Source organism: Orbicella faveolata, unplaced genomic scaffold (assembly GCF_042242905.1).
Source record: "Orbicella faveolata isolate gen_17 unplaced genomic scaffold, um_ofav_v1 contig_46, whole genome shotgun sequence".
Lineage (NCBI taxonomy): Eukaryota > Metazoa > Cnidaria > Anthozoa > Scleractinia > Merulinidae > Orbicella > Orbicella faveolata.
In genome coordinates, this window is record NW_028301576.1 from 32,935,458 (window position 1) to 32,949,535 (window position 14,078).

General features: G+C 40.0%; 1 protein-coding gene across 1 annotated transcript; it reads right to left on the bottom strand.

Moving 5' to 3' along the window:
* Nucleotides 1-4,004: 4,004 nt before the first annotated feature.
* Nucleotides 4,005-5,841, bottom strand: LOC149099837 (uncharacterized). The gene has a single exon (XM_089278653.1). It carries the CDS (start codon nucleotides 5,398-5,400, stop codon nucleotides 4,054-4,056), a length of 1,347 nt encoding a protein of 448 aa, XP_089134779.1. The 5' UTR covers nucleotides 5,401-5,841; the 3' UTR covers nucleotides 4,005-4,053.
* Nucleotides 5,842-14,078: the final 8,237 nt, after the last annotated feature.

The following is a 14,078-nucleotide window of genomic DNA, read 5'->3' on the forward strand; positions in this document are numbered from 1 at the left end:
ATGCACAATTTTCGGCCATTTTCGGTGGCATCAGGCAGCTAAAATGGCGATTTTCAAACTTTCCTCGATTTCGAAAAAACTAAAGCGCTTCAAGACCCTTGAATGGTATTTTCGAACACAACTCACTACACAGGTTATTTGGGCAAAATATGACGAAATCGAAAATTTCGCGACTGTCATCTCATTCTCGGTATTTACAGGAACTGGCTCTTAAGCGCGTTCCAGACGGTGAATTTTTTTGAAAATTGGCACATGGATAGGAGTTTTCTTTTTCTCGCTGTTAAGCAAAAATCATCAAATTTTATACACACATTTATGTAATATGCGTCAAAAACGAAAATTGCGAATTCCTCCGAAAATTATGTACAGATTTTCTTGTAGCTTTGTCAGTTGAAACTCCTTGTGTGTTAACTGTCTTTCCCCCAAAAGAAAGAAAATTCACCGTGTAGAAACCTAGAAACACCGTCTAGAAGTCAGGTAGGTTAAAAAAACAAGCCAAGCATTTCTATCACTAGTTGCCATAGCAACAACATTTAGGTTCTGAAAGTGTCTTCCATACGTAGCCTAAGGCTGTAGGTTTTTTATTATTGACCTTCTACCGAGTGCTTTGTTGTAAACATTTGCCAAGGGAGAAATTACTTATGCATATTTAATATCCAAAGCTTTGTGAAATACTATATAGAGCCACCTTAAGGTGCCTATTTTCGCACGCGCCACATGTCGAGCTATATTAAGTTGAAATAGACACAGAGCTGATAATTTCGAAATGTTCTAACCTTATTTGCTGCAAAAGGCAGGTCCAAACGCCGATTTGACGTGTTTCCGTCACCATTCGTCGCACATAAAGCGGAAGTTTACTTTTGTTTACACAACGTCCGATGTACATCGCAACTGTCAACTTAGGCCCAGTTCAGACGCCGAACTTTTCATGAGCCGAACCTCATACGTTGAATTCAGTACATGAAAAGTTCGGCGTCTGAATCAGTTAAGAACGGCTATTTGAATTTGGAACGGCTCAGCCGTTCTTCCCGCCCAGCTCAGCCGGGAATTTCGGCTTTGGAACGGCTTTGATTCGGACGTCGAACTTTTCATGTGCCGAACCTACTGCATACACCTTGCCTGAAAACCGCTGATGTTTCGATGTGTTTTGGTTCAAACTAAATTAAGTTCGGTCAATTAAGTTCGACGTCTGAATCAACAGGTGTCCTTTTGATAATTTGGGTCGGTCCAAATTCGAATTAAGTTCGGCTCATGAAAAGTTCGGCGTCTGAACTGGGCCTTATTTAATGGTCGAATACCATGAATCTACGACCCTCTTTCGACACACATGATCACCAATGCATCTAGGTAAGAAACGGCTAAGTGATTTGTAGATAGTTGCTTGCTTTGCACTACACCAAAATATTACGTTTGCTCACCGTTTGATCTATTGCTGCTTGAATCCTTACTTGCAGCGGTTCGTTTGTTCGTCACGCAATGCAGTCATCCCGTTTTAGGGGATAGGGGTAGGACAATTTCTATCCTAATACGTAAGGGTCCGTAAGGCTTGGAACCACTGGGAGCTCACAATCTTGTTGAGTAGGAAGAGAGTAAATTAAGCAATGAAAAGAATGAATAGTTAGCCATTGCCCGTGTCGTCATCTTTTACTAGACAACCGCTACCTACACGCCCTGCGTAAATACTGTAACGCTAAACTCGTACCTAGGTCTTTTCGCGCTGTGCAATTATTTTTGGGCTACCCTCTGGGAAATGGGAGGTGGCCGCTTAATAGTGGCTGGCCACTTAATAGAGGTTGGTGCACCTTGAATATTTTTTCACCATCGGGTTATAAATTTCTTAGTGAACATGGAGTCAATTCAAGACAATCATGATAGACGTCATTCTCGGAGACTCTGGGGCAGTTTTTGGGAGCGGGGAAAAGTCTAAACGGGTGAGAAAAAATTTCGGGCGAAGACCCTTTTAGACTTTTTCCCCGCCCCCACTAACTGCCCCAGAGTCTCCGAGAATGACGTCTATCATGATTGTCTTAATTGACACCATGTTTACTAAGAAATTTAGCTAAATTTATAACCCGATAGTTAAAAAGTATTCAAGGTACACAAACCTCTATAAAGATTCGCATTAACTGCGGCGGATGTCAGAAAATCGAATTTCTTCAAATTACCTGAAACTTATTTTATGTTAAAAGGGTCCCAGGCGCTGTAGATTGATGTCATTTATTCTTAGTATTTTTAAAAAAATTGCCTCAGAAAAGGAGTTAAAAGATAGCGAGGTAATACTGGCGAAAATTATGATAAATAAAATTGGGTCTAATTTATGAGCAGATTTGTTGTATCAATGACAGACCAATATTTCTTCCCGATGCAAATAACTTTATTTACTATCAGTAGTATGCTTTAACTTTACAAATATAGCTACAAAACCAATGAACAAGTTGTCAATTTCCATATGCAGTAGTTCAAATAGCTCCTAGTAAGTTTCACTTTACTGAAAATGGAAAAAGTCACTCGACTGTTTAAGTGTTTACGCAGGGTTCAACCCACTTCTAGAGATAAAAATTATACTGCCTTGTCGCTAGTACTTTGCCATTGATGGCCAATGTGTTAAAAGTTTGGGTTTCTGTTTTTCAATGATTGTTAACGTGACTAGAAAATGACACTCACAGACCCCCCGCGAAGACACGAAAAATATACATTTCTTACTTAAATTGTGGTTTCTACTGCTTTTGGTGAACTAAGTGTTTCTATAACAAGCAGCGTAGAAGAACTGAAGCTGAAAACGTGAAATTCTTAAAAAAATCAAAACAACTTGAGATTATCTGACCTACAATTTTCCTTAAGTGCCTTGATTCATTTTATGAAATAGAGACTCCTTGTCTGGCTTTACATACTTTTCAGTTCAACTTTCATATTAGCTATTGACAATGCTGTTAATAGCTGTTATTTTTTAATAACACACAACATAAACACGCGTGACCGATTTTTCTAAACCACGTAAACACAAAAGGCTATTCAACTTTTCGAGGTAATAAATTCGTTATTTATTTTAATTTAAAAATGCCTTTGCTTCTTTTCTCCCAGAAACAATAACTTCTCTGGCTTCATTTAAAGCGAAAAGGTTCCATCACCTCAGATTGTCGCAATTAAGACTTGCGTGTTACGTGGAACATGAAGTCACTGGGCTGATTTTTTTAAGTTATGCAACCACAATCTTTATCCAAATGGTGGTTACATACACCAAACTAAATTTCTGCAGTATCTAAGGCATGTAATGTAATCAGGTACCTTTTTTTTTTCGCTTTTCTCGAAACTTTTCTGAGCTTCAGTTGCATAAACCAGCGTTTCTATGTAATGAACGTCTATCTTAGTAAATCTAACTGAAACAGTTACATATTGCAGCTGCAACTTCCAATGAGCTCTTTGATTTGATTAATAAAACCCTCCTTTCTTGTTTCTGGAAACAGTGGGGATATCTAATTCAAAATGTTCACAAATCCTTACAAGCATGTCTATGTTGAACTTTTTCAACTTGTTTTGCTGACTTAGTTCACACAGGTTAAAGCGTTCATAACATATAGGGTGCTTCTCTGCGACCTTAGCGATGATACCTTCACGCAACTCTTGCAACTCCGTTTCATACTGCTCTGCTTGACTTTCTACATCTCGTACTTCGTTTTCAATTAGATCTGCTGGGCTTTGCACGGTCTTTCTCTGTCCTGCGGCAAGCCTGGAGAAAAATGAATGGATCTGCTGTGTTTGAAGGCATTCGCTTTCGGCAAATAAGCGCCTACCAAGCTCATCTCTTGCACATCTCATGTCGATGGAAACTTGCACAGGATCAGCTTTATGTCCTCTAGCATTAACGACGTCAAATTTCTCTTGGAGGTAATTTCTGACCTTGTCAGGCAAACGTGTTGCCCGCTTAGGTACCTTCAAAGCCTAGCCTTTCTGAAGAACTTGATGTGTGGTCACGCTGAGGTCTTCTGTGAGACGGAGTACAGAGATTTTGTTTTCCAGTTGGGATGAAAGATTCTCTGACGTTACCTGTTGAAACTATTTGGCCCATCTCTTGATTACTTCATCACCAAGAGGTTCAGAAACGTCTTCAAAGGCGTGTTTCTCTGCAGCGATGTGCTTTTCAAGCTTGCCCATTGTAATGTACTGCTTGACGCACCCTGGTTCAGGGCAGCTGAACAGACCGCAATCTCTCTCCTCGTCTCCAGATTCTTCGGGTGACCTTACAGGTTTCACCGGACCAGGCAGTTCTGCCGTATTATCTTTCTTAACAGATTCACTATTCCCCAGTGATCCGCTCTGAATGATTCTAAGTTCAGAAGGTAGTATCTTGCCATCCTTATCAAGATTCTCCCATGCAACCAGTTTCCCGGTGCCAATATTGTATACTTTCCATACCCTTAGGCCGTCGTTACAATACTGGTAGTTATGAAGAAGATTTACGTCTGGAATACGCGGTGTGGGGCACTTACTGGCTGACTCTGGATACTCTACCACATACGGAACAATACTTCGTACGCCGCCATGTGACTCCAAAGCTTTTTTGACTTGCTCTACTGACATAACATCATTTCCTTCATTAAGAAACCGGTTAACATGGGATTTCTGGTGGGCGGAGCTCCTGTCACACGGTCCCTTGCCTGCTTGTGGCTCTGGGAAATCATAGCGTTTGATGTAGATACCAGTCAACCTACGGATATGCCGTATGAGAACAAGTAGTCCACCTGAATGATACGATCCTGCACAGTCGTTTCGATAAAATGCTTCATTAATCTCTGGGTGTCTTGCCCTTTCTTCCTGGAGGGTGTGACACATAACTGCAGCAACAACTTCACTGTTCTGGCTGATCGACTGACGAAATAAGTGCGAGTACACAGAGACTTCACATTGGTTTGAGCTGGTGCGACGTACACAGTGCGAGATGTGCCAACTTATTCCACGTTTACCGAACCATTCCATCTGTGTGTCCTTGAAAAGGCGTGGCAAGAATTTCATTGCAAAATCTTGCGTGATAAAAATCTTGCTTGGATCGACGTCATCCAAGACTTTTTGTCTTGCTCTGTCCTGGTGTACCGCCCTTAGCAGATGACGTTTCCAGGCATAGATTGACTCCAGAGAAACTTGCACATCGTGGAGTTTATCTTCTTTTTCGTCATTGCTGTAAAAAACAACTTCAGGGTCTGAGAAAGCATTCTTCATCAAACTTTCTAGATGGTAAAGACTTTCACAGTCATTGCACACCAAATCATGGGAGTGATCACATTCTTCAGAAAATTCTGGCTCTGATAGATCATTCAAGGCAAACATACTGCAGTAGTCTGGACACCTCGAGGAAGTGAAGACGTGCAGACGATAGCTGTCCTTCAGATAACTGTTGAAAGCCATCAAAAGGTTGATCACTCCAGTTACCTATTCAGAACTCTTGCCCCTTTCTCCAAGCTTCCTGATAACATTTTCAAGCTTCTCAACTCCACGCAGTCCATCAGCGCTAATGTTGTCCAGGCCACGTAGTGCTTTTTTCTGTTGGGCGGGACAATACTTTAAAACCCTGTACAGCTCTCTTTCACTTAAATGGCTGAATGCGATTTCCTTGCAATATGATACGTATTGCTTGATTATCCTCGCTACAACCATATTGCATACAACATTAGGCAAACTGATTGTCTCTCCCGAAGATAACTTCAGCGTGTACGTACCGTCGGGAACATCTTGAACAAAATGAGGACTTGATATGAACCCAATGAAGTGGTCTATTTTGGGCAAAGTTACGCTAACGCGGTATTTAGGAACAGCTGGTAAGGGTTGCCCTCTTCCACACGGAATTAAATATTTTTTTTAGCTTGAAACAGTTGGTATTTTGTTACTTCAGGGAGTAGATCTTGAATTTGCCGTTGCGGGAATATATCGACAATAACTGACAAAATCTGCAACTTAGTGATTCTTGCCTCAGATTGGCGGTAAGCAGCAACTAGCGCATGTATTGAATGGTCCGCTTCTATCTGCATTCTCCCCATCTTTCTAGCATTAAATTGAGCATCCAAGACACCCGACCCTGTCAGTTCTGCCCAGGTTTCATCTTTCTGTCCAGGTACAATTGTTTCTACGACAGCAACAATACCTTGCCTAACTTTTCTTAGATGTTCTCTTTTAGTGCGTTCTGCTGCCTCGGACAACATACCTCTAACACGGTACCGCACTGGACTACAGTCACGATTCACCAAAAAGTCATTCAGCTTCTTAATAGACTCGTCTTCTTCTTTGCACTGAGCCTGATCACGATGAAGTGCAAAGGGTTGAAGCGGGAAAAACGTGGCTTTTCCCTCTCCTGTCCCAGACTCCTCGCCAGCTTGCTTGTTTGACTTTGCTCACAGGCTATCTTTGGTCCAAACGGCGCTTGACATCATTTGTTTGAGTGTTTCCTTTTTACGACAAAATCGGAAAGTATAATTGAAAAACATGCAATTATGACATTTCTACATCAGCAAGAATAAATTAATCTTACCTGAACCCACCGGCACTAAATTTTTCAGCTCATGAAATATGATTTTGGACTGTAGTTTGTTAATACTACGATCTGGCTTGGCTTTGCCAGTGTGGTCTGGAACCATCCTCCACCAAGCTGATATCTGTGCTTTGGGCACACTGTTGTTCTTGATATATACTCTCGTCCAGTCATACTCAACACCTGCCCTTGTCAGTATTAGGTCATATTCTGTGCTGATATCAGTCACACTTGTCGTATGCAAGTGTTTACTCACATCCTTCTCGCAAAGTGAAATAGGAATTGTCTCTTGCGTTATGCTTAATTTCGACGAGTAGTGCCACACTCACTTCCAATCAAGGTACCGATAGAGCAGCTCATCGAATTTCCGTGTGGGTAGCTAGTCGCGACACTCTCTAATTGAATGTAACATAAAGAATAACGTGACTTAACCAGTGAAAAGCTTGCTACTTTGAAAAAGCAAAACCTTTGTACCGCATTTCAGCAACAGGAAAGTTTTGAGCATGCGATTCAATGAAAGCAAATACTATTAAACAATGCTGTTCTTTGATGTTTACTTTTCAGTTGAACACGAAAATAGTTGCGTTTGCATTGGCCCGTCCATTGAGTATTTCATACAAATTCGACCAAGAGCGAATAAAGTTTGAAGTATTCATATTTGTATGTATTATACGCTGGCTATTATCTTTTTCCATCATTTAGTTTGAGCTCAGTAGTGAGTAATAAAACCTGTTTTGTGTGTAGTTTACAGGGACAAATATCGAAGCCAGATATTTCATTTCCCACGAACCGAAAGCGAAACGCACTGACCCATTGTGACTGGAAAAAACACCTGAAAAAAATATATCGAACTCACCTTTTAGCGATGAATAAGAGATCCAAAAGTAGCAACAAAAGCACAAAACAAATTTACCGAAGTTCATCACAAATATGAAATAAACATGTTCGCCTGTAATCAAATCCGGCAGAAATACTCTGAAATTCACTTTAATTCACTTTCATATTCACTAAAAATGATTGGCAGCTTGTACTACATTTTATGGTTGTATTGCAACAAATTAATTTTGAAATGGAAGTATAAATGCAATTTTAAAATGGCAATAACCAGCCATACTTTTGTAGAGCTTGCTTGTCGGAACGCAAACATGCAAAAATTTAAGCTCAAGTCGGCTCGTTGTTTGCATTAAGTTTTGTGATGGAAGACGGATTAAAATCAGAAATCCCAAACAGATTTTTCATTTTATCTTCAGAGGGATATGTTATCTAAAGAATAAATAACAAATCAGCCTGAATAATTGGTTGGACCCACAGAATTTTGCAGTTTTTTTTCTAACGCAATTTTTAAGCGACTGTTTTGGCTGGTTTAGAGTTTACGAGATTTAAACTCCGTTTATTAAACAACTATCATAGGAAAACAACTTTTGACCTGAAATTCACAAAATAATACATATTTGAATGGCACTGGCAAAAAAACAGCGCTGTTCAACCGCCCGAAGTCGCGATTTCCTTTTTCATACTTCACCAGCTGAAGTTGGACATTTTGACCCTGGGATATTAGTCACATCATTTGGCGTGAACTTGCAAGCGTCATTTCTTCCCAAATAAAACCCCTATGACCTCCATATTGCAGGTATTGCTTTTTCTATAGAACCTCGACCTGCAAAATGTTTTTGAAAAAAATTGGAAAAAAAAATTTTTTGGCATCCGCCGCAAAAGCCTTTTTTTCTCGATTTTTACAGTCAAGCTCTCTTAAGCTGCCAACACCTATTAAGCGGCCACCTCCCATTTCCCCGAGGGTAGCCCACTGTATTATATGTAAACCAAAAATAATTGCACAGCGCGAAAAGACCTAGGTACGAGTTTAGCGTTACAGTATTCACGCAGGGCGTGTAGGTAGCGGTTGTCTAGTAAAAGATGACAACACGGGCAATGGCTAACTATTCATTCTTTTCATTGTTTAATTTAATCTCTTCCTACTCAACAAGACTGTGTGCTCCCAGTGGTTCCAAGCCTTTCGGACCCTTACATATTAGGATAGAAATTGTCCTACCCCTACCCCCTAAAACGGGACGACAGCATTGCGTGACGAACAAACAACGAACCGCTGCAAGCAAGGATTACTACGGTGGCCCACTACTGTCACATCAAAAACAAATTGCTCACATCAAAAACAGATTGTTCACATCAAAAACAAATTGCTCACATCAAATTCAAATTGCTCACATCAAAAGCAAATTGCTCACATCAAATTCAAATTGCTCACATCAAATTCCAACCGAACACTAAATTCCACTACAGATAGGTCAGCGGTTGAGCATGCTTGATTGTGTGCAAGTGCAATTCAATATGGCGGGTAACGAAAGTGAGCAAGAACTTCACGCTAGCGGGCTCTTTATACCTGTGGAATTTGTAAAGAAACTGTTACTTGATTACAATTACTGCTCCTTTTGCGGCAAAGGAGGAGCTTGTGCTAAGATATTATTTCAGTCAAGGATACAAATACTATGTTATCATTTTGTTCCTGTCTAAGTTTCATGGTGAGTGATACAAATCACTCGGTGTGCAACGCAGGGGTGCCGATTTTTATGAAACAGAAGTTAGAACGAGAATCCAGCTGGAGCTTGATGGCCCTGGTTGTTTATCTAGTTATATAGGCGTTTGGCCATTTCATTTGTATTAAACTACCTTTATATCAAACAGAATAAACCGCTAGATACCAGATACTGAAAGTGAATAAGGACAAGTATATTCAAACTGAAAGACAATTTAATGATGAGCAACTAAGAGAGTATGAAAAAACCTGGTACATTTGCTTCAGATGAACAGATAAAGAGTCTGTTGACAATTCACAAGGCTAAAAATATATCAGTGACAAAGTATCAAATGGCCTGGTTGTCATACTCTGATGGGAAAAGGGGGATCCTCCTTGATAACATTACAGCAATATTTATATTACAAAAGAAAGAAAACAAAAAACCCTTTCAATTAAATTTTGCCTGGTAAATAGCTGTCAAATAGCTACAAAACTCAAAACAACGGGACTCGAACGAAAAAATAGCGGTCAAGTGAAAAATCGAGTGAAAACTGGGGATAGTCTTTTTAACGTAGCCGCTGACCAGTGAGTAATGATTTTGTTTTTGTTTTTGATTTTGATGTGAGCGATTAGCAATTTGTTTTTGATGTGAGCAATTTGAATTTGATGTGAGCAATTTGCTTTTGATGTGAGCAATTTGCTTTTGATGTGAGCAATTTGAATTTGATGTGAGCAATTTGTTTTTGATGTGAGCAATTTGAATTTGATGTGAGCAATTTGTTTTTGATGTGAGCAATTTGTTTTTGATGTGAGCAACTTGTTTTTGATGTGGGCAATTTGTTTTTGATGTGAGCAATTTGTTTTTGATGTGACAGTTGTGGGCCACCGTAGTATTCAAGCAGCAATAAATCAAACGATGATCGAGGCCCTGTTAGGGGGGGTACCCATGTCCCCTATCTGAAATTCGTCACCAGCCTTGTCGGCATTTCGCAAGATTCCTATGTCGCCTGTCGGAATTTCGTCTCAGAGGAGTTGTGTCGGGAAATTTGACCTTGTTCGATTAAAACGAAGCTACACATATAACACATCGTAATACCTTTGTTTATTAAAAAAAACCGACTCAGTGCTCTCAAGTCTCACGCATTGAGCATGAGGCTTATGCAAACGAATTCAATCTTGCGCTCTCACGCTGAAACTATTATTTCTCATGCATTGAAGGTTCCTCTGCTGTTTTAGTCAAGTACATATATAACTAAGTATCTCTCTGGATATAATTTACTCCTTGTACGTTTTGCACTTGCTTTGAACAGTTTTTAGCAGTAGGAATTCTTATGCAGAGCCAGCATTTCTCGGGTCAATGGGTTTAATAATTACTTTATGGTTACTTTAAAAGCATCACATTTCGACTCAGAATGAAGGAAAAGACTTCTTAGCTACTTCAATTTTTCAAAATTTTGTAGGGGCTGGGGGCGTGCTGTGGGGCATATTGGGGGCATGCTTTCTAAGGGCTTGGGCATACTTTTGAGCGCTGAAGTTGCTAACCTCCTAGGGGATGTGGGGGCATGCTCCCCCCGGGAAATTTTGAAATTAAGACGCTTGGAATTGCTATTTTCAGCCATTTTCCAGTCAGTATTTGGATCTAAAGTACAATCGAACCTATGACTATTTTCACCATGTTTATGTTTAAAAACCCTTCTTTAACTCAAAATCTCAACGGCCTCAATTAGATAATCTCTCCTATCTACAATCTTCCTTTGAATTTGGCGGAACCCTTAACATCTGCTGAAGACTCAGCAATGACGGACTCGATTTATTCGATGTGGACGTTTTAGCATATAAAAGAAAGCCTGGGTTTCACGACCTGTCGACATCGCGCGTGAGAGAGGACAACACATTTAAAACTCTGGAAATGTGTCTTCACTTCGACTCAGACGTTTAAAACAATCACTGCATTCTCAGTTCCGAAATTCGTTGTCGGTCAATCTTGCCATCGTTGTCGCTTTCTCTATTTCGCTGGAGTAGTCTGTCGTTCGTCGCCAATTCATAGCTCTCATGTCGCCGTTTCAAGGCCATGTCGCTTGTCGGAATTTACCCCTAACAGGGCCTCATGATCAAGCGTAATGTTTTGGTGGAGTGCAAAGCAATCAACTATCTACAAATCACTTAGCCGTTTTTGACTTAGATGCAGTAGTGATCATATGTGTCGAAAGAGGGTCGTAGATTCATGGTATTCGACCATTAAATAAGTTGACAGTTGGGGATGTACATCGGACGTTGTGTAAACAAAAGCAAACTTCTGCTTTTATGTGCGACGAATGGTGACGGAAACACCTCAAATCGGTTTTTGGACCTGCCTTTTACCGCAAATAAGGTTAGAACATTTCGAAATTGGAGCAACTTCAGAATACCCGGCCACTTTATTTACCGCAAATAAGGTTAGAACATTTCGAAATTATCAGCTCTGTGTCTATTTCAACTTAATATAGCTCAAGACATGTGGCGCGTGCTAAAATATATGTCTAACCCGTAAATTGAAATTTGACGACGGATGGACAAATATCTGCATTTTAAACGTACTTTGAAAAGCTCTCGCGTCGCTCACAATCATTTGCCCAAAGAAATTTTTACAGGAATCTGTAGACCATCCTTCAGCGATTCAACCACCAGAAGCTTAATCCATTTGAAGGTTTCGCACATGGTGAAAATCGATTATTTTTACGAAGTACTTTTAAGTGAATGAAATACATGTCTTCGAAATTTAATTATTTTACACCCAACAAAAACCGCAACATTCCCTAAAATCAATCCAGTACATAATTAAACATTGCACAAAAATATTTGAGTGTTTTAAAGATGGAAGAATGATGTGGCTTTGCATGCGAGGCTCTCGAACTTGTTTAATAAAATGGTGCGTCAAATGAAGATTTTAACGGAATTTGGTAATTTGCATATTTCTTTGAAATAAAAGGATATTTTGCCAAAAAAACTATCCAGTCATTTTTGTCATGCCCTAGCCTATCTACCATAGGAATATGAGCGAAATCGAATTTTCGACCCTTGCCGAGTTATTTTCCAAATTTATGGACAGGGACTCTCAAGAGCCAATTCCTGTAAATACCGAGAATGAGATGACAGTCGCGAAATTTCGGATTTCTTCCTATTTTGCCCAAATATCCTCTATAGTGAGTTGTTTTCGAAAATACCATTCAAAGGTCCTGAAGCGCTTTAGTTTTCTCGAAATCGAGGAAAGTCCGAAAATCGCCATTTTAGCTGGCCGCCGCCGCCGAAAATGGCCAAAATTGTGCATTTTCTTTTCGCTCGTACAGATCAACCCGATGATATCCATCAATATACTTTGGGTAGCTCATAGTGCATGTCTTGCTGTTTCTAAAGCATTAATTTGATTAGCAAAAGCTCCAGGTGTCATAATATTTTAGGCCAATACAAGTACCTTCATCGAAGCTCGTGAGTGAAAGGGCTAATAGGCCCTTTGCAGCTAAGCCATCACGTGACCTACTTTTCATAAAATTATGGGCTATAACTTAACGAATGCCAGAAATGGAAAAAGCATGTCGAAAATATCAAAATGGCCAAGTTTGAGGCCCCCATCATCAGAGAATGAGATTTTATGATGGTCTGAATTTTTGAAAGAATAAGAAGATTTGTATGGAAAAATGTTGCTGGAGAGTAAGACCTTGCTCTCCAGCAACATTTTCCATACGAATCCTCTAAATTTTCCGAAAATTTAAACTATGGTATAAACTTACTCGTTTTTTCCTGGGGCCTCAAACTTGGCCATTTTGGTATTTTCGATGCGCTCTTTCCATTTCTGGCATTCTTTTAGTTATAGCCTATAATACAAAAATTTCTTAGGAAAAATTTGGTCACGTGACCCCAGCTGCAAAGGGCCTATTGGGTTCGGCGAAGTGGAACGCAAACCTAATTTTGACCTGTGGTTTTTCAGAGTTGGTTTCCTGTGCACGGTTCTAGGCCGAAAAAAACCACATTCCTGTAAGGACACCAAAATGGCCATCCCACTTGATTTTTGCAGGGGTATGTCACGGCCAGTAAACTGGTACCGTTTAATGCCAAGACATGTGATAAGACATGTGGCGAACATTTGAGTATGTGAGCAGGCCATGTGAGCTCGTCGTTCCGATGGATGTTTTTTTGACTTCTTTCTATTCAGTCGCCGTACGCCTCGCTATTATGTGCTCTCAGCGTTAGATTTTGGCGAATTTAAACGCTTCGACGGCAGCATTTATCGCGATCTGAGCGAATTGTCCTTGGCTATTAACACGACTTGGCTTTGGAATGATAACCATGGGAACAGCTACATTTTGATTACATTTGTTGACTAGTTCCAGTCGCGACAGATAGTTGAGTCTTTATCCGGTCGAAATTTTATTGTTTGGAATCGGTGGAAAAGAACTCGGAAGGCAAGATCCATAAGACTACTTTATTCATCAGGGGAAATACTCGAATCAGTCCCGAAACGAGCACGCGACTGCAAATGCTAGCTTAGAATAATGTACGTAATTTAAATATTTTATGAAACTTGAGAGACTACAGAAACTGGCAGCGTCATGCAACGTATCAACAATTCGTGACCTCTTCACTAGCATGGACTTTGACACTATGCATATCTGACTGTAAAACCTCGGTTGCTGCTGAAAAATGTTGATTTTAGCAATAGACAAAGGTTGAAAGTCAGCTAGTGAAGTCATTTACTTACGATATATAATTATATATTAAAGTGAGAGCGCCGAACGCACTCTCATAATCTCTGATTACTGCTAGTTTTAGCTAATTTCAATACCATCAAAAGCCCACTGGTACATTGAATTTGAAGTCGAAACTAAAATTTTCTGAAAGCCCATACTCCATATTATGTTGTGTGGAAGTCTCTTCCGCGGCCCGAAAAAGGTACCCTGTCGAGAGCAATAAACGTGTGGTACATTTTCAGAAATTCGTCATTCGTGAAACCAACATGGAACTTGGAAAGCTACCGTCATCAAGAACAAAAAT

Bases quoted from the DNA above. Each gene is read 5' to 3' on its own strand.
- LOC149099837 (XM_089278653.1), bottom strand. From the start codon at position 5,400: ATGGCTTTCAACAGTTATCTGAAGGACAGCTATCGTCTGCACGTCTTC.